The sequence below is a fragment of the Globicephala melas genome, chromosome 15 (genome assembly GCF_963455315.2).
Source record: "Globicephala melas chromosome 15, mGloMel1.2, whole genome shotgun sequence".
Lineage (NCBI taxonomy): Eukaryota > Metazoa > Chordata > Mammalia > Artiodactyla > Delphinidae > Globicephala > Globicephala melas.
The window spans coordinates 71,858,682-71,885,712 of NC_083328.1; the positions used below are offsets into that span (position 1 = coordinate 71,858,682).

The 27,031-nt window shown below is 55.1% G+C and overlaps 5 protein-coding genes across 9 annotated transcripts in view; 2 read left to right on the forward strand and 3 right to left on the reverse strand.

Moving 5' to 3' along the window:
- The first annotated feature begins 3 nt into the window (after positions 1-3).
- Positions 4-1,948, forward strand: ZSWIM1 (zinc finger SWIM-type containing 1). Its single transcript, XM_070043789.1, has one exon. It carries the CDS (start codon positions 6-8, stop codon positions 1,374-1,376), a length of 1,371 nt encoding a protein of 456 aa, XP_069899890.1. The 5' UTR covers positions 4-5; the 3' UTR covers positions 1,377-1,948.
- A 639-nt stretch (positions 1,949-2,587) lies between these two features.
- SPATA25 (spermatogenesis associated 25) lies at positions 2,588-3,826 on the reverse strand. Its single transcript, XM_030848719.3, has 2 exons — positions 3,769-3,826; positions 2,588-3,378 (listed from the first exon to the last, which is right to left on the reverse strand). Exons 1-2 carry the CDS (start codon positions 3,821-3,823, stop codon positions 2,867-2,869), a joined length of 567 nt encoding a protein of 188 aa, XP_030704579.1. The 5' UTR covers positions 3,824-3,826; the 3' UTR covers positions 2,588-2,866.
- A 51-nt stretch (positions 3,827-3,877) lies between these two features.
- Positions 3,878-7,365, reverse strand: NEURL2 (neuralized E3 ubiquitin protein ligase 2). 2 transcript variants are annotated; one of them, XM_030848718.3, is made up of 2 exons: positions 5,821-7,356; positions 3,878-5,012 (listed from the first exon to the last, which is right to left on the reverse strand). In XM_030848718.3, exons 1-2 carry the CDS (start codon positions 6,560-6,562, stop codon positions 4,897-4,899), a joined length of 858 nt encoding a protein of 285 aa, XP_030704578.1. In that variant the 5' UTR covers positions 6,563-7,356; the 3' UTR covers positions 3,878-4,896. The 2 variants fall into 2 exon arrangements, with proteins under 2 accessions (XP_030704578.1, XP_060140317.1); XM_060284334.2 differs by having other exon boundaries at positions 4,838-5,012; positions 5,834-7,365.
- The window catches only part of CTSA (cathepsin A), a 34,466-nt gene continuing 14,158 nt past the window's right edge, over positions 6,724-27,031 (forward strand). Inside the window, exons 1-16 of one of the 4 annotated variants that reach the window (XM_030848714.3) lie at positions 6,724-6,978; positions 7,195-7,376; positions 7,937-8,048; positions 8,314-8,364; positions 8,455-8,541; positions 8,771-8,926; positions 9,267-9,358; positions 9,728-9,812; positions 10,385-10,476; positions 10,558-10,636; positions 10,725-10,864; positions 11,948-12,023; positions 12,724-12,813; positions 12,988-13,092; positions 13,348-15,020; positions 24,350-24,507. In XM_030848714.3, coding sequence (XP_030704574.1) covers positions 6,925-6,978; positions 7,195-7,376; positions 7,937-8,048; positions 8,314-8,364; positions 8,455-8,541; positions 8,771-8,926; positions 9,267-9,358; positions 9,728-9,812; positions 10,385-10,476; positions 10,558-10,636; positions 10,725-10,864; positions 11,948-12,023; positions 12,724-12,813; positions 12,988-13,092; positions 13,348-13,431 — 1,485 coding nt within the window. In that variant the 5' untranslated portion in view covers positions 6,724-6,924 and the 3' untranslated portion in view covers positions 13,432-15,020; positions 24,350-24,507. Of the gene's footprint in view, positions 7,015-7,054; positions 7,080-7,138; positions 7,377-7,936; positions 8,049-8,313; positions 8,365-8,454; positions 8,542-8,770; positions 8,927-9,266; positions 9,359-9,727; positions 9,813-10,384; positions 10,477-10,557; positions 10,637-10,724; positions 10,865-11,947; positions 12,024-12,723; positions 12,814-12,987; positions 13,093-13,347; positions 15,021-24,349; positions 24,508-27,031 lie in introns of those variants that run through there. The other 3 variants (XM_070043542.1, XM_070043541.1, XM_070043543.1) reach the window with 3 other exon arrangements.
- Positions 13,736-23,946, reverse strand: PLTP (phospholipid transfer protein). The gene is made up of 16 exons (XM_030848712.2): positions 23,802-23,946; positions 23,070-23,180; positions 22,884-22,983; positions 22,081-22,209; positions 21,352-21,507; positions 20,214-20,277; positions 20,054-20,117; positions 19,075-19,166; positions 17,767-17,943; positions 17,626-17,685; positions 16,164-16,328; positions 16,000-16,067; positions 14,826-14,868; positions 14,646-14,709; positions 14,484-14,560; positions 13,736-14,050 (listed from the first exon to the last, which is right to left on the reverse strand). The coding sequence occupies exons 2-16, from the start codon at positions 23,167-23,169 to the stop codon at positions 13,919-13,921; spliced, it is 1,491 nt and encodes a 496-aa protein (XP_030704572.1). The 5' UTR covers positions 23,170-23,180; positions 23,802-23,946; the 3' UTR covers positions 13,736-13,918.

Sequence of the window (27,031 nt, forward strand, 5' to 3'; positions counted from 1 at the left end):
CCCCCATGGCCCTGACAATGCTGAATGAGCTCCTGATTGAGGACCCAAGCCCACCTCTGCTGCTCTGTCAGCTTAGCAAGACTGCCCAGTTAGATGCCCTCAACTATCAAAGCTGCTTTATGCAGGGAGTCTTTGCCCATTTTCCTGAAATCTTATTTATCCACCGGACCTATAACCCAGGGGGCAAGGTGTTATATACCTTCCTGGTGGATGGACCTCGGGTGCAGCTGGAGGGTCATCTTGCCCGGGCAGTCTACTTCGCCATTCCTGCCAAGGAGGATGCTGAAGGCTTGGCCCAGATGCTCCAGGTATTCAAGAAGTTTAACCCAGCATGGGAGAGAGTCTGTACCATCCTGGTGGATCCCCACTTCCTCCTGCTGCCCACCCTCGCTATGGAGTTCCCCACAGCTGAGGTCCTGCTCTCAGCCTTCCACATCTGTAAGTTCTTCCAGGGCAAGTTCTATCAACTGTCCCTCGAACAGCCCGTGGAGAGGGTCCTCCTGACCTCCCTGCAGAGCACGATGTGCTCGGCCACAGCTGGAAACCTGAGGAAATTGTATACACTCCTGAGCACCTGCATCCCGCCGGCCCAGCTGCCGGAGCTCCACTCGCACTGGCTGCTCAATGACCGCATCTGGTTGGCCCACCGCTGGAGAAGCCGAGCGGAGAGCAGCCACTACTTCCAGGGCCTGGAGGTCACCGCCCACGTCCTCAGCCAGTTCTTCGGCACCACCCCATCTGTGGAAAAAGGCATGACTGCCCTGTTGCAATACCTGCAGCAGAACTCAGGAGACAAGGCGAGTTTCAGCCTGGGCCTGAGTCCCCCGAACAATCATCCCCCTTCGGATGGCAGCCCCGAAAGCCCCAAAGTGGAACAGTTGGTAGAAGCCCGCATCCAATACTCCCTTAATGCCATCTGCACGGGGCCGGCCGCCCAGCTCTGCCTGGGCGAGCTTGCCGTGGTCCAGAAATCCATGCACCTCATCGGCTCTGGTTCCGAAAAGGTGAACATACAGATCCTGGAGGACACCCATAGGGTGCAGCCCCAGACCCCGGCCAGCTGCAGCTGCTACTTTAACCAGGCCTTCCGTCTGCCCTGCCGCCACATCCTCACCATGCTCAGTGCCCGCCGCCAGGTGCTCCAGCCAGACATGCTGCCAGCTGAGTGGACGGCAGGCTGTGCCGCCAGCCTCGGTGACATTGTGGGCAGCAAGTGGAGTGAGACCCTGGATAAGCACTTGGCCGTGGCACTCCTCACGGAGGAGGTGGGTCAGCTCCTGCAGCACTGCAGTCAGGAGGAGTTTGAACGGCGGTACAGCACCCTGCGCGAGCTGGCCGACAGCTGGATCGGCCCTTACGAGCAGGTCCAACTCTGATTACGCCCGACGCCCAGAGGTGCTCATCCGCAAAGTATGTGCTCACACCCCCCCTACACACACCCACACACACATTCACACAGTCGTACTTCCACGGGCCCTCCTTCCAGGGAAGAAGGACAAAGGTTTTCTCTTCCACTGCAGCCTGCTACCTACAATGTGTCTAGTTCCCTAAGACAGGAGGCGGCAAACCTTTCCCATAAAGGGCCCGCTAGTGAATACTCTAGACTTGCTGGCCACGTAGAGCCTCTGTTGTATATTCCTGGTTCTTTGTTTTTGTTGTGTGGGTTTTTTTTTTTTTTCCCCCTTTTTAACAACCTTTTCAAAAGGTAAAAACCGTTCTTAGCTCAAGGGCTTTATAAAAACAGGTAACCCCTGCTGTAAGATAAGGGATAAGACACTGAGTGGAGATCAAGGGTCGGGACTTGGTAACAGCTTCCCCAGTCATGAGCTGACACCTCACCCACAGAGGAAAAGGCCCCCAGAGGCAGCGGCTCAGCCAGGCTCCCAGCCTCACTGTCCCTCACCCTGCCCCATCCTGAGGTCATTAAAGTTGAATGTTGTCTGTTTTAGCATTTGTCTAGTTTTTTGTCTTGTAGAAAGCAGTTTAGGAAATACTATGGAAAGAATAGACTTTGGAGTCTGACATTACATGCAAATCCTGGTATCTTCCCTGTCTGATTTTTGAGGGCTGGTGCTGCCTTTTACTAGCTATGTGACGTAAGTCACGTCACCTCTCTAAGCCTCAATTTGTTCATCTGTAAAAATGGAGATCCGCAGAGCACTGGTAAGATTATAGGTTAAGTGGGCATGTAATGGGCCTGATGCCCAGTGGGTGCTCAAGTAAGAGTTAATTTTCCTTCCTTGCCTGTGGTCCTATCACCTGTCCTCAGCAGGGTGAGAAACAAAAGGCAAGAGGAAAAGTCACCTTGCCTAGGGCTTTGTACAAGAACTTTTGATCGAGTACCAAAACAGTACAAAAAGAAGTCTCCATAGGGCTTCCCTGGTGGCGCAGTGGTTGAGAGTCCGCCTGCCGATGCAGGGGACACGGGTTCGTGCCCCGGTCCGGGAGGATCCCACATGCCGCGGAGCGGCTGGGCCCGTGAGCCATGGCTGCTGGGCCTGTGCGTCCGGAGCCTGTGCTCCGCAACGGGTGAGGCCACAGCGGTGAGAGGCCCGCGTACCACAAAAAAAAAAAAAAAAGCCTCCACTCTCCAAGCAGGGCCTCCTACCTTGGTAATTTTTATTGTAACCAATCTGACAAGACCTATGGCATGGCTTAACGGTTTCTGGAAACTTCCTGGGGTCCGGGCCCTGATGCGCTGGTGTTTGTTAGAATGGCTCAAACCACCACCCTATCCGCATCCCTGCCATAGACACCCACCAACCCTGCCTGCCCAAAAACCATACGGAGAAGCCACCCTATGTGTCTGGTGCTATTTCATCCCGCTACAAGCAGGAGCCAGGAGGCTGGCCCCTCCGGGATCTCACTAGGGCCACCGTGCCCCCTCCACAGCCCCCGCTGGCTCCAGATGGGCCATCATGAAAGCTTGAGCTGCCCGGATCAGGTCCTCTTCCCGTAGGCCTGGGACAGGCACGGTGGGGATGCCAGCGATCATCATGGCCAAGGTAAGGATGCAGATGTCGGGCTGGGGCCCAGCCTCCTTCCCTCCTGTCTCAGAGGGCAGCCCACACAGCAGCAGGGGCCCAGGCCTGCTGGGGCTGCCCAGGTAGGGAGCTCTGCTTCTGGAGCAGCCATCCTCCCAGCCAAGGCGCTCCGGCTGCCTCGCGTGGGGGAATTTGTGGCAGTTCCGGCTGTACTCCTTCCGCTGCAGTGGCTCCCAGCGAGCCCCCCCAGGGCAGCCCCTGGCTTCTGGCACTTCAGGCACTGGTGTCGCCTGCTCAGCTTTCTGGCTCAGTGGGCCTTGTCCACCAGAGGCCACCACCACTGGCTCTACAGGACTATAGAGGCCAAGGGATGAGCCCAGAGAAGCAGCCCCACCTGCAGAGACAGGAATGGGATGGAATGTTATTCTTGGTCTCTTTGTGGAGGAGGCCCTGAGGGGCAGGGCATAGGAGCAGAGCTCTGGGATCAGGGGCAATTAAGACCAGCCCAAGAGGGCTGTCCAGTGGTTGGGAATTAGGTTTTACTCATAGCCACAGCCCCAGTCAGTCTCTAATGCAGACAGGTGATGGAGAAGTGTTTGCTGAATGAATGAATGAGCAAGTGGGTAGCTATTGGCAAGGACTTCTGGAATAGCTTTCTTCCAAGAGAATTGACTCCAGGTCCAGCCCAAAAATGCCCAGCAGAACCTCCACCTCCCCAGAGCCAGGAAGCAGGTTCTCAGGGGAAGTTGTAGTACACCCTCCAGTTCCAGGAGCCCCGCCTCACCTTGGCCGGAAGGCGGAAGACCTGGATGAGTTTGTGGAGACATGAAATAGGACATGGCTGCTCTGAAGCCCCTGTTTGTGAGGGATCAGGCATCTGCCTTCTGTCCTACCCTCTCCGCCCTTCTAGAATGTCACCTCATAGTCCCTCCCTTTTACACCTGGAACCCAGCTCACGGCATTGACCTGTTCATTCTAGAACGTGTACATGACAATGGATGGGATTAAAAGAGCACTGGACCAGGAACTGGGCATTCTAGGTTCTTGCCTTTACCTTGGGCAAGTCACCTGGACAGTTTTGTTCCTTGACATCCTCAGCTGTAAGATGCGGGTAATGACTGCCCACTACCTCACCAGAAGTTATGAGGGTCAAGTAAGATCATTTGTATGGAAGCAAATGATCAGCGATACAATTCAAGGAGTCTGATGCTTTGTGCCCTGTAGGGTGAGAGAAGGAATACTCTGCATTCATTCATTTGCTGTGTGACCTTGGACAAATACATTCCCATCTCTGGGCTTCAGGTTCCCATCTGTGAAATGAAGTACTTGGTCTAGGGCACTGGTTCTCATCCCGAGCTGCACATTAGATGCTCTTGGAAGCTTTTAGAAATCCTGATGCCCAGACTTATCCCAGGGTCAATTAAATCATAATCCCAGTGAGCAGTATTTTTTCAAAGTTCCTCAAGTGGTTATAACATGTGCCAAACCTGAGACCTCTGTTCTAGGGAAATGCTTCTCAATCCTGGCTGCACCTTAGAATCTCTAGGGGAGCTTTTACAAAAACAATGTCTAGCCCTCATCCTTTGACAAATCAAATGAGAATCTCCAGAGATGGCATCTGGGGCACCAGCAATCTAAGTATCCCAGATAATGAGTAGCCAGGCTAGGAACCACTGGTCTAGGTGATGTCAAAATGCTCTCATTCTCTCGTCTACCCTGCTGACCCCCAGTGATTCTAAAAGAAGTGCCCCTCACAGGCTTCAGGGGCAAGGAGACCCTCCAAGGATCAGCATCAGCAACGACTGTGTTTATTTCCATCCTGGCTAGTATCAGTATGGCCAGCTTCAGGGCAGCCACACCTCTGGGGCCAGGATGCATTCACGTGGCCCTGCTCCAGGGTGGCTGCAGGCCTTCACTCATACTTGCAGAAATCCTTAAGTCCTTTGGGCAGGTGGAGCCCGTCAATGGCCAGCCGGTGCACCACACTCCTCTGGATCACTAGGCGGCACAGGGTCTGCAGGGACGGCACTGTGGAAAGAAGGTTGTCAAAGGCAAAAGGAACGGGAGGGTTGGGCCGAGGCTGAGACCTAGATCTAGGTCTTGGTCCCCTCTTTGTCGTTGACTTGGGCAAGTCCCTTCACTCTCCAGGCCCAGCCTGGCATGGGGCTATTCACAGGACTGAGATAAGCACCTCTTTCGCAACACTTTCCCAGTTCTGCAGCCCTATTTCCATTATAGCACCCATCCTGCTCCCTTCCCCCTCGCTTAGCAGCTTCTGGGGTCAGGGGTGGCATCTGATTTACCTGTGCAACCCCCAGCCTCCTGCACAGGCCCGACACAGAGAGGGTTCTCGTTCACTGTATTCGTAAAATGTCATCAGATGGATAAATAAAAGGCTTAACAGGGCTATCATGAACCTGACCTCAGGATTAAGAAGCTCTCACATGGGGTTTAAAAGTGATGCCTTTAAACTGGTATGCCCAAATCGATGAGCATTTGTCTAATAAAAGAGCACATAATTCTCAAAGAGGACCAAAATCTAAAATCGGTGTAGAATTCATGCCCTAGGTTAATGCAGAAAATATTGGCAAAGCCAGAAAGGGAGTTGGAGGGCATCCTAATCAATCACAGCCAAGATGGGTAAATTGAGGCCCAGAGCCAGGGAAAGTGACTTGTCCAAGATCACAAGTAGAGGCAGAATCTGAAGTCAGATTCCCCAGCTTCTACAATAATGCTGGACAAACCAAGGCCTTGCTACCTGTTTCAGGAGCCCTAGCAGGTTCCTGTCCCAACAGTAGGCCAGGAGGGGTCGCTGCCCAGGCTGTGGGATACCTACAGCCATACTCGACCTGGACCAGGCGCACGCTCTTGGTGGAGGCGAAGACGTCCACCACCGCGTAGAGGGGCTGGGCGGCTGGCAGCCCCCGGGCGCTGGGGCCCATGTCCTCGCCGTTGATGACGATATGCATGTCAGCCGTGCCGTCGGGGCGCGGGCAGAAGAGAACGCCCAGGCGGCTCCGACGTGCAGTCGGAGGCAGCATGTTCAGCTCATAGAGCTGGTCCAAGAGGTGGCTGTACAGCCCGGGACGGCTGCGGCCCACCAGGCGGTCGCGGGGAATGCGAAACTGCTCAATGCACAGATGCGGTTCCACCAGGAGGGCTGGGGGGCAGCTGGGGGCCAGCGCCTCCGCCTCCGGGCGGCCCTCCCGGGGCACGCGGTTGTGATGGCGCGTGATGGCGAAGACCCAGGTGTGGCCGAGGCTGACCAGGTCGGGCAGCGAAAACTCGGGCACGGCGGCCAGACTGGCGGGGTCCAGCGCAGTCAGGCCGAGGCGCAGGTGCCCGCACCAGCCCAGCTCTTTCTCCTCGATCTCCACCAGGAACACCTGGCCGGGGGCCAGCGGCTCGCGACTGAAGCACACGCCGTGGGCGAAGCTCTCCACGCGTGTGGCCCGCGTCCCGGAGGGGTCCACGCGGATGTTGGCACCGTGTACCGGGTGGAAGCGGGTGGGAGGGGGCTCGGGGCGCGCGGGGCCCCAGGGCGCACCCAATTCCACGGGGTCGGAGGCAGCAGCCATGAGGCAGGCCAGCGGGCGCCGGGGGCTATTTTGGGCAGCGGGCTCAGATGGTGACCACCATGTAAGGTACTTCCCCCCTGACTCCCTTCCCCGAGGCTCTGCCCAGGGGTCCTAGCGCCGCTGGCTCAGCCATCCCGCTTAGAACGGAGTCCCCGGGAGGCTGGGGGATTCTGGCCATCCACACCTGGGTCATCTGACCGCCGGCGCCCGGGATACGACCTGCGAGGCCTACGGACCTTCACCTTGTTTGACCGCCGCCGCCACCGCCCCCTCCGTCTTCCGGGTGCTCGAGGACGTGGGGGCGGGATGGGCAGGAGGAAGACTGTCACGTGACGCTGGAGCACACGTGACTCGGAGTACACATGACTTCCCGTCGCGGGCCACCTCCGGGAGAGCAAGGACGCGAGGCAGCAGAGGTGAGGGGACTCCGGAGGCTGGAAGAGATCCCGGAGGTTGGAAGGGATCCAGGAGCCCCCGGGGCGGGGCGCGGCGCGGCGCGGCGGAGGAAGCTCAGCGGGTGGGAGCTGGGACTGGGCCTGGGCTTCCCTCGCTGATGAGCCGCCAGCTCTTCCCCAGGGGCGGCTGAGCAGCTAGCGAGCGAGTAAACAGCCGGCACCCGCTTCCTGCCGCAGATGGTCCGAGCCGCGCTGTCGCCGCCATTCCTCCTGCTGCTGCTGCTCTCCTGGGCGCCCCGAAGCGAGGCAGCCCCCGACCAGGACGAGATCCAGTACCTGCCAGGGCTGACCAAGCAGCCGTCTTTCCGCCAGTACTCTGGCTACCTCAGAGGCTCCGGCTCCAAGCACCTCCACTACTGGTCTGCAGCCCTGCCTTCCAGGGCGGGGTTGGGAGGGACACTGCGATGCCCACCGGCGGAGATGATAGGGAGGGGGGGGTTCTCTTTTTTAATATAAATTTGTTTTATTTATTTACTTATTTTGGCTGTGTTGGGTCTTCGTTGCTGCGCGCGGGCTTTCTCTTGTTGCGGCGAGCGGGGGCTACTCCTCGTTGCGGTGCGCGGGTTTCTCATTGCAGTGGCTTCCCTCGTTATGGAGCACAGGCTCAAGGCGCGCGGGCTTCAGTAGTTGTGGCTCGTGGGCTCAGTAGTTGTGGCTCGCGGGCTCTAGGGCGCAGGCTCTGTGGTTGTGGCTCACGGGCTTAGTTGCTCCGCGGCATGTGGGATCTTCCCGGACCAGGGATCGAACCCTTGTCCCCTGCATTGGCAGACGGATTCTCAACCACTGCGCCACCAGGGAAGCCTGGGCGTGGGGGTGGGGGTGGGGGTGTTCTTAAGACCCCTGAAGGAGGCTGGGAGCAGGGAGGGCTGGAAGGAGCCCTCCCCCCACCTGCACCCATCCTAGCCTGACTCCCTCCCAGGTTTGTGGAGTCCCAGAAGGATCCCAAGAGCAGCCCTGTGGTGCTGTGGCTCAATGGAGGGCCGGGCTGTAGCTCCCTAGACGGCCTCCTCACCGAGCACGGCCCCTTCCTGGTGAGTGGAAAGCAGCTCGGTAACCCCTGGTAAGGGGCAGGGAGGGGACAGTTCCCAAAGGAAAGAAGCGGGGAAGAAGGAGAAAAGGACTTTGTGATCTTCTGAAGATGTGTCCGTTTCCTGAGCCTCAGTTTCTTCATCTGTACCATTGGCTTGACTATTAGTACCTTTCGGGGATTTTGCCCGATTGTACAGTACTCAGCACGGTGGCCCTTTCCCTACCCCCAGCTGGCTCTCGGGACTTAGCCATCTCTTTCCTCCGCAGATCCAGCCAGATGGTGCCACTCTGGAGTACAACCCCTATTCCTGGAACCTGGTATCGCCGCCTCTGTGGGTCCTGTGGGGGTGTCTGGGCACTGGGATGGGGTGGGGAGCCCTCCTTAGCCCGTTTCCACTTCCCCTGTAGATTGCCAATGTGTTATACCTCGAGTCCCCAGCTGGGGTGGGCTTTTCCTACTCCGATGACAAGTCTTATGCAACCAATGACACCGAGGTGAGTCCGCTGCCTGCCCACGTGCCCCAGCCTTGCTGGGTGGCATGATGCGGGGAGAGAAAGAGCATGCCCTTGGAGTCCATCCGTGGCTCTGTTGTGTGCTAGGTGGTGTGGTTTGGACAAGTCACAACCTGTTGTACAAACAGGATGGGTTGGTGTCATTATCCCTGAGATTCTTTCTAGCTCAAACACTAACACTTCCCGATTCCCTCCATCCTGCCATCCCCAGGTGGCCCAGAGCAATTTTGAAGCCCTTAAAGATTTCTTCCGCCTCTTCCCGGAATACAAGGACAACGAGCTTTTCCTGACGGGAGAGAGCTATGCTGGCATCTACATCCCCACCCTGGCAGTGTTGGTCATGCAGGACCCCAGCATGAACCTTCAGGTGCAGGGAGGCTGCAGGAGGGAAGGGAGGCATCTTGGGGTCATAGCCTTGTGGTTAGCAAAGGTCAAACAGGTCAGCGCCTACATTCCAACCCAGTCTTCCTTCATAACATTCCCGCCACTAGCTGGCGTCTCCCCGGCCTGTGTGCCTTCCACAACAGGGAACCTACTCCTCAAGCTGCCAGCTCCATTCTTTACGTTGAGTGGCCTCCCCCGCCTCCACCCACTCCCACAAGCCAGCCCGGGTTTCAGTTTCCAGACTGCTGAAGGTCTGGGTGCGGGTCAAGGGAGGCTCTTCTTCCTCAGCGTCCAGATGAGCTAACGCCCTGGGTGTTTCACAGGGGCTGGCTGTGGGCAATGGACTCTCCTGCTATGAGCAGAATGACAACTCCCTGGTCTATTTCGCCTACTACCATGGCCTTCTGGGAAACAGGTATGGGAGGGGACCGCTGGGCAATCTCTGGGGCGCAGCAGGTCATGGGACCTCAGGTCTGTCCGCCAGGCACATGATATCCTGGGTCCTACCCTGGTTGATGAGCGGAAGGCGGGGCTGGGTTTGCTAGAAAGGTTTTGGTGCTGAAAGGCCAAAGCATAGACATCAGAGTGTAAAGGGACGAAGGAGGGCTGCAGCATGGCCCAGGGCAGCCAGGTTTGGGAGCTACATACCACGCCCTGTGATAAATGTCATTGTTCCCTGGGATTAGGTCCCTTGGGTCCAGGCCGTGATGGGAGGTTGAGAAGATGGGGTGTTCGCCTTCTCTGCCCACCATGGGCCTCAGCAAATCTCACTCATCTCCTACAGGCTCTGGTCTTCCCTCCAGACCCACTGCTGCTCTCAAAACAAGTGTAACTTCTACGACAACAGAGACCCACAATGCGTGACCAATGTGAGGTTCTGCCCCTGCCCTCCGTCACCCCTGACGGCCCCCATCCTGAGAAGGGGACCACATCCCCTTCGGGGACTCCTCCCCCTCATCCCCCTGTTGTTTCCTATCCTGCACCCTTCAGCAATTCGATGTCCTCTGGGACACATGAGTATGCATGTGTTCCCACACCACTTCCTGTGACTTCCCTGTGAGGGGAAAGGGCTTCTCACTCATCCATCGTCTGCGATGTGCCAGGACTGTGCTCAGCTATGGCAGCGTGGATTGTTCCATCTTCAAGAGTCTCCTTCAAGGGAGATGGTATTAGGCACATTTTCCAGATAAGGAAACTGAGGCCAAGCGTGTCGAAGTCGCTTGCCTGAAGTCACAGTGCTAGGAAGTAGAGGCCTTAGGATTTGGACCCGGGACTAGCAGATTCCTTCCACTGAGCCTCAGTTTCCCTGCCTGTGAAGAAAGGGGGGAAAGGGTAGTGACCAAGCGAAGCAGGAGAGCAATAAATCTTAGGGCGCTGTTGGGGAGGTCATGGGGAGGCCAGGATTCTGTAAAGCATGGTGGCTTTTGGGGTATCATTGCAGCTTCAGGAAGTGTCCCACATCGTGGGCAGCTCCGGCCTCAACGTCTACAACCTCTACGCTCCATGTGCTGGGGGGGTGCCCAGCCATCTAAGGTGGGCCCTGCCGTGTGCCCCTTGGGCCAACCCCAGTCCCATCTGGAGGCTCAGGCACTCATCCCCCGACCTCACTTGCAGGTACGAGAAGGACACTGTCGTGGTCCAGGATCTGGGCAACATCTTCACTCGCCTGCCACCCAAGCAGATGTGGCATCAGGTGTGCAAGGGCCCACGCTTACCTCCCAGCAGGGTGGGGAGGGACAGGGCAGGGAAGCAAAGATCCTGACCCTCTGTGCCCCCCCCAGGCACTGCTGCGTTCTGCGGGAGAGGTGCGCCTGGACCCCCCCTGCACCAACACCACAGCCGCCTCCACCTACCTCAACAACCCTCTTGTGCGGAAGGCCCTCCACATCCCCGAGCAGCTGCCCCGCTGGGACGTGTGCAAGTGGGTTTCTGTGACCGCTTGTGGCCTGGGGGGTGGCGGGCTGTTGTCCCCAGGGATCCTTTGGCTACGGTTTCTCAGTGGGGACACAGAGGGTGTTTGGGGTGTGGCTGAATTGTACAATAGGATGTTCAAGGTCTCTGACCCCCCCGAAGTTGACTGATATTCAGTCACCTCATTCTTTTTTTTTTTTTTTTTTTTTTGAGTTCCCAACCAGGGATTGAACCCGAGCCCTTGGCAGTGAAAACGCAGGAGTCCTAACCACTGGACCTCCGGGGAATTCCCTCAGCCACTTCATTCTTTTTTTTTTTTTTTAATCCTTGGCTGTGTCGGGTCTTCGTTGCAGTGCATGGGCTTCTCTCTAGTTGCAGCGCACGGGCTTCTCTCTAGTTGTGGCGCATGGGCTTCTCTCTAGTTGTGGCACATGGGCTCTATAGTTTGCGGCATGCAGGCTCTCTCGTTGAGGCGTGCGAGCTCAGTAGTTGTGGCACCGGCTTAGTTGCCCCGAGGCATGTGGGATCTTAGTTCCCCGACCAGGGATCCAACCCACGTCCCCTGCATTGGAAGGCGGATTCTTTACCACTGGACCACCGGGGAAGTCCCAGCCACTTCATTCTTAAGCAGCCACATTGGTTGTTAAAGTATCAATTACTTAAATGGTATTTAGTAAAAAGACATTCCCATCCCCAGCCCCTCCCTGACTCCAGTACCACCCTAGCTGCCCACATCTCCTATGACCCCTACAAGTAAGAGGGTGACGCCTGGCACAGCAGGGGCCACTCAGTTCCATTCTGATTGGTCAGCACGAGCCCTTATGCACTCATGCCAGTGCAGCCCAGCCATTGTAACAAAGTGTCCCTGTACATTTCTAAATGGAGGAGATTTGGGGACCTCTGAATTCCAGTCCCTCCCCCCCATCTAGATAAGTCCTAGAGAGGTTACATGCCCAAGGAGGGACTGAATCCCAGCTATCTGCCTCTTAGGCTGGAGCTTGGGAATAGGAGGGGATAGGGGAGGGCGTCTGATCTATTGTCCCTTTTTCTCCCCCAACCTGGACCTGGTCTTCCTGCCTGCGTGCTCCTGCAGCTTCCTGGTGAATATCCAGTACCGCCGTCTCTACCAAACCATGTGTTCCCAGTACCTGAAGCTGCTGGCCGCACAGGTGAGTGGGGCCAGCACAGCTGGGTCCACCAGCAGCCTCAGGACCCTGGAGCAGTGTGGCGAGGCGGGGGCTCCTTCAGGGCGCCACTCGGGACAGGGGAAGCTGAAACTCCAAGAAGTGAAGTCACTTGCCCTAGGTCCTGTGGTCAGCAGGGTCAGGATTTGAACCTGGCTCTGTCCCCACCTTACGCTGCTCTGCTGGAGGGGGCAGAGAGGTCTGCGTCAGCCAAGGAGCGTAGGGTGAGAAGAGCTAGTCAGATCGTGTTACAGAGAGGCAGACTGGGGTCTGAGGTGGGAGAGGGCCTTGTCCAAGGTCACCTAGGAGATACTGGCAGAGCTGGGGTAGGACCAGGTTCTGTACAGCACAGTGGTTCAAGCATGGGCTCTGGGGTCAGACTGCCTGAGTACAAGTCCCTTTACTAGCCTACTAGCCAGGTGACTCTGGGCAAGTTTCTCATATATCTTGAGACTTGATTTCCCCATCCATAAAATGGGGTTATTGATGGTATCTACTACCTTCATAGGGAAAGCATTTAGCAGAGCACTGGGCAGGTAGGAAGTGGTCAGAAAACACAAGCGTTTCCTGGTTTATGCTGTTTAGCTGGGCCTCTTGAATTCCCTGAGGGGTAGGGCTTGAACTGGGGAAGGGCTGGGGTTTGGGCTTATTCCAAACCCCCCATTTTTCCCCTGCCCTGCTTCAGAAATACCGGATCCTGCTGTACAACGGAGATGTGGACATGGCCTGCAATTTCATGGGAGATGAGTGGTTTGTGGATTCCCTCAACCAGAAGGTGAGCCCGGGGTCCCAGCCCTGGGGTTGGGCCGGTACAGGGGTAGTGCAGCATGGCTCTGGCAGACAGAGGGGGCAAACCTGGAGGAGTTCCCGGCCCCTGAGGTCTTGCTGGTGGCTGTGAGCAGAGATGACGGGGCAGCTACAGGCTGCTAAGTCTTTCCTGGTGGGGCAGATGGAGGTACAGCGCCGGCCCTGGTTGGTGGACTACGGGGACAGTGGAGAGCAGATCGCTGGCTTCGTGAAGGAGTTCTCCCACATCGCCTTTCTTACCATCAAGGTAGGGCCTGGGCCTGGTGAGGACTAGGGGGGCTGGGGGGATGGGGCAGGACCCACCTGTCCTTTCCTTCTGACCTCCTTTTATGCTGGGTTACCATCTGGCCCGTGGAAGGGCAAGTTTTCGGGGGAAGATGGGAAAAACAGATGGATTGGGGGAGCAGGAAGGTCACTGGCTAGAGGGGTCCAGTAGGATGAAGGAAGCACCCAAGGGCAGGGGTTGTACAGGGAAGGAATCTCACGAAGCTTTGCCCTTCAGGGTGCCGGACACATGGTCCCCACTGACAAGCCCCAGGCTGCCCTCACCATGTTCTCCCGCTTCCTGAATAAGCAGCCATACTGATGACCATGGGAGCAGCCCCCCACTGCCTGATCCAGCCCTTCCCAGCCTCTCCTGCCGGAAGGGAGGTCCTCCTGTATGCAAAATGCCCCTGTGGGGCAGATCCCTGCCTCCAGAACTGACCCCACCCGTCTCCGCAGCCCTGTGCATCCCAGACCTGGCCCCAGCGCCTCACATATACAGTCTGGGGGGAGTTTGCACTTTATAACTCACTGGGGTGAGGCCTGGCCCACTCCCTGCTTGAAGAATGCCCTCAAGGCACTGATCGCATCCCAGGAACACAACAGAGCTCAGGACAGCCCACGGGGAGGGTGGACGGACTGTAATTGATGGATTGACTGTGATTATGGAATTAAATTGGGTACAGCTTAAAACCCCATCTTCTCTGTGGCACTGGGGGTTAGAGGACACTAGAGGCTGTGATGGGGTGAGGGAGAGGATGAGAGACGGTGGAGTCCTGAATGCAGCTGCGAGGGTCGGGGTTGAGGACTCAGACAGCTGCCATGGAGGGTGGCGGGGCACTGGGTGCTAGGGGGTCCCCGGTGTTGGCAGGCCGGTTCTTCTCAATCACCTCTCGCAGCCCTTTGGCAAAGTGGAGGTCAGCCCCGATGGTGAGGAAACCCTGTGCAGGGAGGCAGAGAAGGGAGTCTCTTCATTCCATTACCGAGAGCAGGGTTTAGAGACGGAGACAAGAGTCCCTGGCCTCAATCTAGTGGGAGAGGTGGAGCAGCAGAGCGGTTCTTATAACTCCCTATGAAGGGTGCTGAAACAGAGGCTGCAGGAGCACAGCCTGTGGAGGTCAAGGAGGGCTTCCTGGAGGAGATGAGCTCTTAGCTAAGACCTGAAAGATTAGTAGGCACTGAGGGTAGAATCAGGGAAGAGTGTTCCAAGGTGAGGACACAGCCGGTGCAAAGGGCTGGACGAATCTGATGTAAGATTAAAATAAGAAGAGGCAGTTGATAAGGGAGAAGCTAGGATCAGGTCAAGGAGGGCACACGAGAGCTGTAGAGGGAGGGGAAGGCTCTGCCCTCCTTCCCCATCGCACCCCTACTCACCGCGTGGTTCGTCACCACCTCGCGCACAAAGTCAATACCCTCGGGGAGTGGGATCTGCACCCCACGCCAGGTCCGCTCTGTGGATGGGAACAGCCAGCTCAATCTGGGCCCACCTGGCTCCCCTGTCCTTTCCCCCTCCCTCCTCACTTCCCCCAGCCCTACCATTAAGCATGGGCATCACCCCAATCTGCAGCATGGTCTTCAGAGGGGTCTGCAGTGGGATCAGCTGGGGGGGGAGGAGGGAGGAAGTTAGGGCAGCCTGTAGAGGGTGGGCTCGCCTTCACTGCCCACCTCAATCCCAGCCCTGGCCCGCCCCCCCGCCCCCCCCAATTCCCAGCTCACTGCCAGCGACTCTAATGCAGACTGGTTTGAGTAGATTCGGAACCTGTGGGGAAGAAAGAAGGGTCCAGTGGGCACGAGCCCTTGGAAGCTCCACCGTCTCCAGGCCACTCAGGCCTCTACCCACCCAAAGCCCCTGAGTTTCAGTCTTACATGTTACACCTACAAACCTTTCCAGGGGGTTCTACCAGTTTCCAGGTGTGTATCCTTGGGTGAGTCATTTTTCCCTCTTTGAGTCGCCTTTTCTCCAAGTCTGCTACTTTTTTTTCCAGTTTTTTTTGTTTGTTTAATTTCAAGTCTGCTACCTTTTATTTGTGGAGTACCTCCTATAAGCTAGACTTATGCTGATGGGTTTACATGTGTTGTTTACGTTTATTTAGCAAAACTTTCAGTGCTTACTCCCTGCCAGATACTGTGCATGTTAAAAAGTTAAATATTATTAAACTATCTTAAAATGCCACCTCATAACAACCCTAAGAAACAGGCACTATTACAATTTGCACTTTACAGAGGAGGCAAATGAGGCCCAGAGAGATTAAGTAATTTGCATAAGGTCACATAGCTGGCAAACTGCAGAACCTGTCTCCAGAATCTAGACTCCTAACCTCACCCTGCGTTATCTCATTTAACTCCCCAGAACAACGCTGTCCAATAGAACTTTCTGTAAAATGTTCTGTATCTGCACTGTCCACACAGTAACCATTAGCTACATGTGGTTATAGAAATGAACAACTGAGGAACTATTTAATTGTAATTAAATGTAAACAGCCACATGTGGCTAGTGTCTGCCACGTCAGACGGCACGTCCTTGGAAAGTAGGTGCTACTATTTTCTATATTTAATGCATGAAGGAAACGAAGCTCAGAAAGATAAAGTGACTTGTTTTAAGATCACAGAGCGAAGATGTGCAAAATCCATGTTTCCATGCACTTTGCTGTGTGACTGTAGGTGTGTCATTTAACCTTGCTGGGCCAGCTTGGTCATCTCTCATAATACCTGCTCTGGGTGGTGAGAATGCAGAGAAACTACACTAAAATGAAACACTTTTTATGCGTTAACAAGACCCCAGCTCTCCAGTGGCTTATAGGTATGACTGCATTTTAGCTCCCCAGTATTTTTGGGCAGGTGTGATTATCCTGAAGACACTGAGGCTCAGAGAGGTTACAGGCTCGCCCACCTGCGCAGGTCCAAATGTGTGCGCAGCACCTTCCCCTGGAGTGCCATCTTGGCACTGAGACGGGCATCCTGTGTAGGAAGGTAGGGAGGGTGGTGTTACGGCCCCAAAGGGTGTCCGCAGTCCTCCTCCCCGATCCGTCACAGCCCCGACGCTGGTGTCCGTACCATGGTCATGCTGGACAGCTTGACCTCGGGCTGGTCGGGTGGGACCAGGGCGATTGTGACACTGGCAGTGACAGAGATGGTGGTGCCCGAGGGCTTGATGGTGCAGCGTGGTGGCGCCGTGACCCGCAGCTCCAGCTTCAGTGGAGAGTCGATCACTGCCGGGCTCTGGGGACAGAGCAGGGAGGACAGGTTAAGTTCCAGACGGGTCAAGTCCTCCTCCCTGTTGAGTCCCCGGGGAGGAGGGGGTGGCTGTACTGTCTGGGAGCCCAGAGACACAAATGGGAAGACTGGTCTGGCTTCTGGAACCCTCCAGAACTGTGTCCAGCCTCTGCCTTTGCTCAGACAAGGGGATGTTTCATTCTAGGAATGCCTCCTTCCTTCTCTTTCTGCTTTCCTGAGTTCTCAGTATTCAGGACCCATCTCCAATCCAGACTCCTCCGGGACAGTCTCTTTGCATTAAATATCCCAGGGAACTCCCTGGTAGTCCAGTGGTTAGGACTCGGCGCTTTCAGTGCCGTGGCCCCAGGTTCAATCCCTGGTCGGGGAACTAGGATCCCGCAAGCCGCACAGCGTAGCCAAAAAAAAAATCTCAAGCTTCGTGCCATATCTCTTTTCTTGAAACTGCTGAGCTATTTCTTCTACAGGCAGTGTAGTGACCAAGTGCTTACTTTTCACCAAACACTTCACGTGTATTAGCTCATTTAAACCTCACAATAACTGTGTGAAGCAGGTATTAAATTACACCCATTTGTGAGATGGGGAAATTGAGGCACAGAGAGGTTAAGCAACTTGTCCAAGTTGTTATTTAGTTGCAGAACTGGGACTCAGGCCCAGGCAGTCTGGCAATAGAGTCCATGCTCTTAACAACACTTGGCCACGATCATGATGACGACAAGGATAGCATTCAGAGCAGCTGGTGTTGACTGAGCACTTCCTCTGTTGTTGTAATTGCTCCAAATGTATTAATTCATTTAATCTTCATGACAACTCTGGGAGGTTGCATAGTATAGAGGAGAGAGGCAGGGTGACTTGGAATCACACAGATTCCTATCTGGGTTCAAATCTCAGCTCCATCATTTACAAGGAAGAACCAAGGACAGGTCCTTTAATGATCACTGAACTATTTCTTTAAAAAATTTAACTCCCCATTAAACAAGCGAAGATAAGCAAAAAGGATAATACATCTGTCGCTGTGAAAGCCCCTACCCTGGCCGAGCTTGGGTTCTCAGCCCACCCTCATCATGGCTTCGTGAAGGAGACGGAGCGGGGGCAGGAAGCCCCCTTCACAGACCTGGAAACAGGCTTGGCCAAGCGAGCAGATGTGGCCACAGGCAGGAGGCCAGGCCTTCTGTCTACTCCACAGCTGCCACTGGGGGCTCTACTTGCCTCACTGGTCCCATCACGGTGTGCGGATGGCGTGCCCACCCCCCTGGCCAGGTTCCTACCTCCCGCTGACACTCACCAGCAGGACGATGTTCCCAAAGTAGGTGGCTCTCAGCAGCATGTCCAGATCATGGGGCACCTGGACCAGGGAATTGGGGATAAGGCAGAAGTTCCATCACAGGCCCCCTCTTGCCCATCCCACAGACAGACCCTGGCATACCTTGGCCCCCACCAGCGACAGCTTCAGGGCCCCTGCCTGGAAGTAGCTCTCCATGGCAGAGTCGAAGAAGAACTCAGAGAAGGCCACGTATACCATCCGCTCTTCCTCGGGCAGCTGGGGCTCCACCGCCCGATTGCGCAGGCTCCAGTTGCCCTCGGCCAGGGGAAAGAAGGCCCCCTGGGGTTGGAGGATCAGGGTCAGGGCCAAGGCAGACTAGCCCAGCACCCAGATGTCTCCAGGCCCTGTGGGGATGGTGGGGGGTTGGACCCGGTTGCTGTCCTTGGGGGACTCAACAGGTACTTTTCTTAAAAAGCATGGAAAGGAGGGTAGCAGGAGTGCTTCAAGGGAGCAATCCCATCAGACTGGAGAAGGGAGGCTCAGCAAAGGGTTCAAGGAGGAGGTAGCACTTGAGTGGGCCTTGAGACTAGATGGTAGTAATGACGGCAGCTGCTGCCTACACATACACAGTAATTCTTCTGTGCCCCTTACCTAGACCAACTCCTTTAATCCACATAACATCCCATGAGATTATCTTCTCTTTTTTTTTTTTCTTAATTGTTTGGCCTTGCCACGCGGCATGTGGGATCTTAATTCCCTGAGCAGGGATCGAACCTGTGCCCCCTGCAGTGGAAGCATGGAGTCTTAACCACTGGACCACCAGGGAAGTCCCGAGATTATCTTTTCTTACTGTATTATTTCCATTTACGTATTAGGAAACAGGCATAGAAAGGTTAAGCCACTGGCTTAAGATCACACAGCCAGTAAGTGGCAGAGCTGGGAGCTGACCTTCAGGCATTCTAGCTCCAGAGTCTGTGCTCTGAAACTCTGCTGCACTCCACTGGGAGGGGCAATGGTAATGGCCACATACTAGTTGAGTGGCCTTGGACAGGTGCCATCGCCTCCCTGAGCAAGTCTCCACATCCCTAAAATGAGTATAACGTCACTGCCTGATGTACAGGGTTGTGACAGGATGAAATGAGATTGTGTGCGTTAGAGCTGAATGTTCAATTCCTTCCGGGAAGATGGGGGAAGACAGCATGAGCAAAGGCCCTGAGGTAGGAAGCGAAGGGCATTTTTTGGAACTAGTAGCTGCAGAGGAACAGGATGAAGTGAGAAAGTTGGGGTCAGACAAGATGAACAAGGCTGAGTGCCAGGCTCAGGAGTTGAACCTGATTCTGTAGCCAGTGGGAAGCCACCGCATCCCCTGCAATGGAGGGGCCGCATCAGAGCTGTGCTTTAGGGAACTAAAACCAGCATTGTAGGGGAGAAGGAGGGGGTCTGGTTACACACACCAGCCAGACAGCTCACCCGGAATTCCATGTCCAGCGTGCTGGCGGAGGCCACGGGATCCTTCACGAGGGAGTAGTCAATGCCAACGAGCTCGTCCACAGCACTGCGCACTGCGGGGAGGGGCTTGAGTCCCGCAAAGCTGTGTGATGCTGGGCAGGGTGCTTAAGCTCTCTGGGCCTCAGTTGCTCGTTCATAGCATGGTGATCCTAATACTTCCCTCACAGGGTTGTTATGAGGATCAAATTAGTTTTACGTGGAAAGCATTTAGTGCCTGGTGTGCAGGAAGTGCACAACAATGTTAGCTATTATTATTGTGGGAATTTTGTGGTGTTTTTTTTTTTTTTGGGGGGGGGGTGCCACACTGGGCGGCTTTCGGGATCTTAGTTCCCCGACCAGGGATTAAACCCAGGGCCACAGCAGTGAAAGCGCCGAGTCCTAACCACTCAACCGCCAGGGAAGTCCCTATTATTATTGTTGTTGTTGTTGTTGTTTTTGTTATTACTACTACTACTACTATCAGTACATAGGTTTCATCAAGTCACTAAACAAGATGGCAAGGGATTCCCTTCTCTCATTGGTTTCCCCTGCCTTCTCCTTCCTGTCCTGTGCCCCTTGTATGTGGCGTGATGATCTCATAGCTTAGGAAAAGAGAATTCACGTTAATTGAGCTCCTATTAAGTGCCCGGTGATGAACACAAATGAGGGCCCAACAGCAAGCACATATTAAGGATCTTGACAGCCATGCCCTCAGTCAACCCTCAGCAACCCAGGGGAGTGGTCCTCAGCCAGGCAAGGAAACCAAGTGAGAGAAGTGAGTACTTACCTTGGGTCACGCAGGAAGGCAGAGGCCACATTTGAACCCAGGGCTGTTCATCACAGGGCTTGGAAGGGGCCTACTCAGGTGCTACCTGATAGCTGCGCACCCAGCCTCCTCCCCAGCCCCACTCCAGACCCAAGGCCGGGCCCAGAGCTCTCCGTCCCACCCGCACCAACTCACCAGGCACGGTGTCCAGCAGGGAGTTGAGAAGCACGGTCCCTGCATGGTAGAGCACGGGGCAGATCTGGGAGGTGGGGGCCAGAGTCAGGGTCTTCGAAAGAGAGGGCATGCCCACCCCCGCTGTCCCCCAACACCGCCCCCCACTCGCCACTGCCCACACCTGCTGGTTGAGGAGGAAGCGCATCCCTGAGGTGATGAACATGGAGAGGAATTCATACACCTTCCTGTGAGGAGGGGAGAGGCCAGGTGAATCCAGACCCTGCCCCACCCCCAACCCAGGTCTGGGAGAAATCACAGCATCCAGAGATGGTGAGGGGTGGGGGGATTACCCCTACTTTGACTTAAATTACCACCTCTTTAGTGGAGGTTTTCCATGACTTGGGCTCAAATCCCCTTCTCCAGGCTGATTCTCAAGACCTCCTCTCCCACCCTGTCCCCCACCAGCCAAATGAATCTACCCAGAATTCCTCAAATCTCCTCTGAGCATCCTCAACTCCATATGCTTACTCATGTCCTCCCTTACACCCTCAATACTCCTGTCCTGTATTTCCCCGTCTGGGTGCAGATGCTTCCTCTTCCAGGCAGTCCTCCTGGATTACCCTCCTCTGAACCTCCCTTCTCCAGAGTACTTTCTTGGTCCCTCTCTCAAGGCCCCAATGACAAATGTTTTGTCCCTCCAGTCAGGCTCTGTGCTCCTTTTTAAATCCTCAGGGCCTGGCATACACTTTGTTGAATAAATAAAAAATTGACTAAATTGACCAACACCAGATAATAAATCCACCATTTTCTCTCCCCCACCCTCTTCCAGAACCAGCACAAATTCCCCTTCTCAGCCCCAAACCTGGAACTATGTTATTATTTTTGTTATTAGTAGTAAGAGCTACCAATTATTGAGAAGCAGGTACACACCCAACCAAGTACACCACTGTGTACGCTGGTCCTCTCAATGGTTATTATTGAGAACCAAGTACACACCCACCCGAGTACACCACTGTGTATGCTGGTCCTCTCAATGGTTCTTATCTAAGTGGCTAGCCCATACTATATGTCAGGTACTGTTCTAAATATTTTTATATAGATTAAGATAAACAGTCCTCACATCTCATAAAGTAGGTCCTATTACCATCCCTATCTTACAGAGCTTCAGCGACTTGCCCAAGGTCACACAGCCAGGAAGTGGTGGCGCTGAGATTTAGACCCAGTTAGTCTGACTCCCAAGCCTGCACATTGTGCGTTGCACTAAGCAGATGGGCTGTGGGTCTCAAATGGCGTGCACTGGGCTTGGGGACGGGGCTTACTTGAAGGTTCCCCCAAAGGCTGCATGCATTCTGGAGACAGAGGCCTGGCAGGAGACGTTGGATACTTTGATCCGGCCAGTGGGATCCCGGGAGAGCTGCAGAGCGGTGTGGATGGACACACCCTCGGCAGAGGCGTTGATATATCCCCCATCGTAGCTGCGGTGGGGGTGGGGGTGGGAGGGTTAATGTTCACTCTGGCTTAGAGCTTAACCAAGTCTTCACTGCCCTCCTCCCCACCCCTCTACATCATGACTGCTCTTAATAAGACTTTATTTACTTCTGCACAGTGTACCAGACATTCTATGAATTGGGTAAGATTGTCCCTATTGTACAGATGAGGAAACTGAGGCTCAGAAAGGCTAAGGGGGACTTCCCTGGTGGCGCAGTGGTCAAGAATCCGCCTGTCAATGCAGGGGGCACGGGTTTGATCCCTGGTCTGGGAAGGTCCCACATGCTGCGGAGCAGCTAAGCCCTTGCGCCACAACTACTGAGCCTGCGCTCTAGAGCCCGTGCTCCACAACGAGAGAAGCCACTGCGATGAGAAGCCCACGTACCACAACAGAGTCAACCCCGCTAGCCGCAACTAGAGAAAGCCCGCGCGCAACAACGAAGACCCAACGCAGCCAGAAAAAAAAAAAAAAAAAAAGGCTAAAGGATTGCCCACAGCTCCACAGCACCCCCAGTCCTCCTGATCCGCCCTCCACTGCCCTGAGGGTGCCGGGTCCTCACAAGAACCAGTAGAGGAGCTGTCTCCGGAAGCGCAGCCCCAAGGAGCCATTGTTGATCTGTAGCATGAGCTCCTGCTCTGGCTGGAAATGGAGCTCAGAGGATGTCAGCTGCAGCTCCATGACCTTCACCCTGTGGGAGGAGACCTCAGGGTCAAATTCAGGACCAAGAAAAGGGGACCCCACCCAACCACAGCAAATTCATTCCCTCCTCTTCCAGTCCAGGCCTGGGGAAGCTGGCGTGGGTAGAATGAATTCTTCCATTGCCCCTCACGTACCCAACGTGTGCTTGGGTGGCGAAAACTTGGACTTGGGTGGGTCAGAGACTAACTTCTCATGACCCAGGTGTTAAAGGTGAGCTTCACCCCCTCTCTTAGAAGTCTTCCTTCCCTTCCCCACCCTGGGATTGCTAGACCCTGTCCCCACTATCCTAAACCACAGGCCTTTATCTCTGGTTCCTCTGACCTCTCCCATTAGCTCCACCCGGGTGCCCTACATCCCACTCTCATCCACCGGCAATTTTCTTGACTCCGCCTCTCTGGAACTCTTTGGCCAGCCTCAGTTCCACAGGTTAGGCTTCACTTTTCTCGGTCGCTACTACATTTTTAGGCCACGCCCACCTCCTTGGTCCCGCCTCTGTAGGCAGTCTAGGCTTTTATCTTTTCGGGCCTCATTCAGTGTCTTAAGTCCAGCCTCCTCGATTTGGCCACGCCCACATTACGCTCAGGCATCCTGTCTTCGAGACTCCGTAGGTATTTCCTAAGCCCCGCCCCCTACCAAGACCCCGCCCCCTCGGCCCCCACTTACTCAGAGATATTGTAGTAGAAGTGGCCTTCTCGGCCCCGCACGTCCGGAATGGTGATGGTCTCCAGCTCTTGCTCCAGAAAGCGCAAACCCTCCTGCTTCACTGAAGCAGCAATGAGGCCTTTAGCTCCTGCACGCCCTGCCGGTGCGACTCCTCCCACAGCCGCCCCGGCCCGCCCCCACTCTTACCTAGCTCAAGCGCCTTGGAGGTGATGCGGATCTTGCAGCCGGGGAGCTCAGCCTGAGCGCCTGCCAGCAGCGCTAGAAACAGGGCCCCGAAGAGGGCCATGGCGAGCGGGCCTGGGGGTGGGGTGGGATCGCGGGAGTCATCCGGGCCTCTAAAACCCACTCCTCGGATGGCCAACCAAAAGAGGGGGCTGGCCGGGATCGTTAAGCTTGAGATAGCTCTTCGGGGAACTTGGAACCAATAACATTGCCTCCATTTGACAGACGCGGAAACTGAGGCTCATGCGACGTGCGCTCTGGCTCCCAGAGGATTTGGGGCACGGGGGAGAGGAAGGGGACCTCCTCGGCTCGCTTTTGCAACGACCGCATGACGAGTTTGGACCTCCCGGGGACCAAGCCCCCCCCCGCCCCCCGCCCAACAACATCCCTCTTCCTCTGCGGCGGGCGGGCGCGGCTTGCACGTTACCATGGGAACGGCTGCACGCGCATTCCTCGGGGGTGGCTTGCGGTCTCCTAGGCCCCGAGCCGGAGGAGCCAAGGGAGAAAGCTGCCGGCCCGACCTCCGGCTCCCGGGTCTCCCGGCTCCTCCAGGTCCTAAATACCTGTCGTCGGGCTTCTGCCTGGTGCCCCCCGTTTCAGCGCCCTCCTTCAGAGGCTCTCTTCCCCACCCCGGGCTCAGTAGACCACGCGGCCGGGCGAGGGTCTGGGGGTGGATGGGGACGCGCCCCAACTCACTCAAAGGTGGAGCTGGTGGTCGGCGCGGTCACGTGGGGCGGCGGGCAAAGCAGGGGATCCAGGCGGCGGGGTCTGGCGGGCAGCGCTGTTCCAGCCGCCTTTATAAAGACGGGCCTCCCCGACCCCCCTTCCTCTCTCCCACTCTCCCCTCCTCCCTCAGGGGTTGGGAGGGAATGGGGCGGGACGCTGGCAGCCGGGAGGGTGGAGAGGGCTGTACGGAGCCCCGTGACAAGCCTGGCCGTTGTCAAGACAAGTGGGGGACCCAAGCGCGGCAGGAGGGAGGGAAGTGCAGAAGTCGGCCCGCCAAACTCCAGTAATCCCTGCTTTGCTGGGACCTTGGTTCAAATTCCACTTACCCATCTCCTCCTGCATGATCCTGAACAAGTCATTTCACTTGGGTTCCTGAGCCTCAGTTTCCTCATCCAGCAAAATGTGTGTGACAATAGGAACTACCTCTTAGGCCCAGGGCAAGCCACAGAGTCAATGCCCAAGGCACGTTTTTTTCCTTCCCTTCCACCCAGAATCATCTCAGTACCTCTCTTTGCCAGGTTTCACTATGGGAAGCTCCACGGCCACCCCACGCCCACTGTCTCTGTGTCACTGCCTGCGGATCTTAAGGGCCCAGGGACCTCTCCCACTGGGGTTCATCCAAATACTGCCAGCCCAGGAAGACAGCACACAAGCTGCGGGAATCACCTGGAGAGAGGTTTGGCATTTCCCCAGGGACTGTGGATTTTTGGTGAGACTTTGGAGCTAGGTTCTCTGCACGTGTACTGCCTATCGGTGTTCCCAGCTCCTAGGATGGGCACAGAGTGGGTGCTTGCTACCTTTTTGTTATCAAATGCATGAAAGTGGAAAGGAGAAACGATGATTAATGTCTGTTGAACATGTATTTAGCACAAAGCACGAATCCAGGCATGATGAGCAATTCCTCCTAATTTGCCCAGAACTTTCCCAGATTTTGAAACAGAAAGTCTCCCTTCCAGGGAGCCCCCTCAGTCCCAGGGAAACCAGGATGGTTGGTCACCCGAGATCTAGATTAACTTGTTTTATCTTCTTTTATTTATTTATTTTTTTGTTTGTGTTTACTTTTGACTGCGTTGGATCTTTGTTGCTGGGCGCGGGCTTTCTCTTGTTGCGGCAAGCGGAGGCTACTCTTCGTTGTGGTGCGCAGAGTCCTCATTGTCATGGCTTCTCTTGTTGCAGAGCACGGGCTCTAGGTGCGCGGGCTTCAGTAGTTGTGGCACGCGGGCTCAGTAGTTGTGGTGCATGGGCTTAGTTGCTCTGCGGCGTGTGGGATCTTCCCGGGCCAGGGCTCGAACCCCTGTCCCCTGCACTGGCAGGCGGATTCTTAACCACTGCGCCACCAGGGAAGCCCTGTTTAATCTTCTTAACAACCTGTGAGGTTGGCATTATTATGAACCTTCTTTAGCAGGAAACTAGAGGTAAAGACAATCCTTGGCTACTACTGGGGAGCTCAGAGACTGTTCATGGCAGGGTGGGAGGTCAGAAGTGAGTGTTTACAGCCCAGTAGTTAAGTGCTTTGACTGTGTTCGAAGGGTTCAAATCCTAGACTGTCAATTTTTAGATGTATGACCTTGGACCCCTTACTTTAGCAGCTGTAAGCCTCAATTTCCACATCCTAAAATGGATACAATTAGATTATTGCAAGAATAAATTAAACAGGCATAGTGCATGTGCCGGGCATGATAACGGCACACCATTAACGCCATTAACCAATAAATGCTAGCTAGCTATTGTGATTAGGGGCACAGATCACAAGCAAACAAGGCAGAAAGGGTGTAGGAGGGGAACAGAGAAAGTGCTAAGGAGATCCAGAAGAGGAAGTGCCTATACGCCTTTGAACTCTAGTAACCCTCACTCTTCCCGGAGTCTGGCTGAAGCAGAAAACCTGGTGAATGTTAGTTTTTCTTTCCTCTCATTTTCTTAACTGGAATGCAAGCTGTCTTTGTATCATTGTTATCTCTTACAGGGTCTTGGCCCCTGTAATTTACTGTCCCCAGAGCAGCCCCAGCGAACTTTAAATGTAGCAGTGTGACACTGGGCCAGTGGTTTAACCTCCATGGGCCTTTGTTTCCTCATCTATAAAATGAGGACAATCAAAGTACCTCCTTCTTAGGGTGGCTTGTGAGGATTAAATGAGTTAATACATGTAAAGGGCTTAGTAAGCACCTGGCATTTATTAAGGGCTCAAAAAGTCACTACAATTATTAGCATCATTTAGCCATCATTCAGTGGCTTTCCACCACACTTGAAATAAACTGCCTCCATGCCCTGATTTCTAAACACATGAAAGGACCTTTTCCTGTCTCCTTTCCCACCACTCTCAGCTTTTTCCTTCTGCTCCAGCCACTGACTTTTTTTTTTTTTTTTTTGCGGTACGCAGGCCTCTCACTGTTGTGGCTGTAGAGCACAGGCTCCGGACGCGCAGGCTCAGCGGCCATGGCTCACAGGCCCAGCCGCTCTGCGGCATGTGGGATCTTCCCAGACCGGGGCACGAACCCGCGTCCCCTGCATTGGCAGGCGGACTCTCAACCAGTGCGCCACCAGGGAAGCCCCCACACTGACTTTTTGGTTCCTTGAACATGCAAGTGAAATTCTTTGCTCAGGTCCTTTGTAGTTGCTGTTCCCTCTGGCTAGAATGCTTTTCCCTCTGATCCTCTCATGGCTTGGCTCCTTGTCATTTTGGTCTCGGCTTAAATGGCCCTTCTTCAGAGAGGCCTTCCCTGCCTACCTAGGAGTTAACTCCCAATCACATCAGCCTGGTTTATTTTCTTTATAGATCTTATTCCTATTTAATATTGGTTTATTGTCTGTCTCCGTGAGAGCTGGGATCTTGTTCACCACTTATTTCGGTGCTAAAACAGTGCCTGGTACAGATCAGGTACTGAGTATATATTTGCTGTGTGACTGAACTGGTTTTGGAGCCCTTGAGTATCTCCGGGGAGCAGGCGATACCTACACCACCCCGGGATTCTTTACCAGCTCCTGCCTCTGTGAGTTTCAGTCAGACTGACTCTAAGCATAGCCTTGACCTGGGCTGGCAGACGAGAAGGTATAGTCTCTGATCTTGATTTCAGGGACTTGCCTACTCAGCCTGCCCCTCTCTGTCACACGGATTTCCCCTCTCTCCCACAATTTGTGCCCCCGACCTCACACTTCAGAGTGACACTGTCAGATGTGCAGCCCCACGCGGAGTTTTGGCAGCC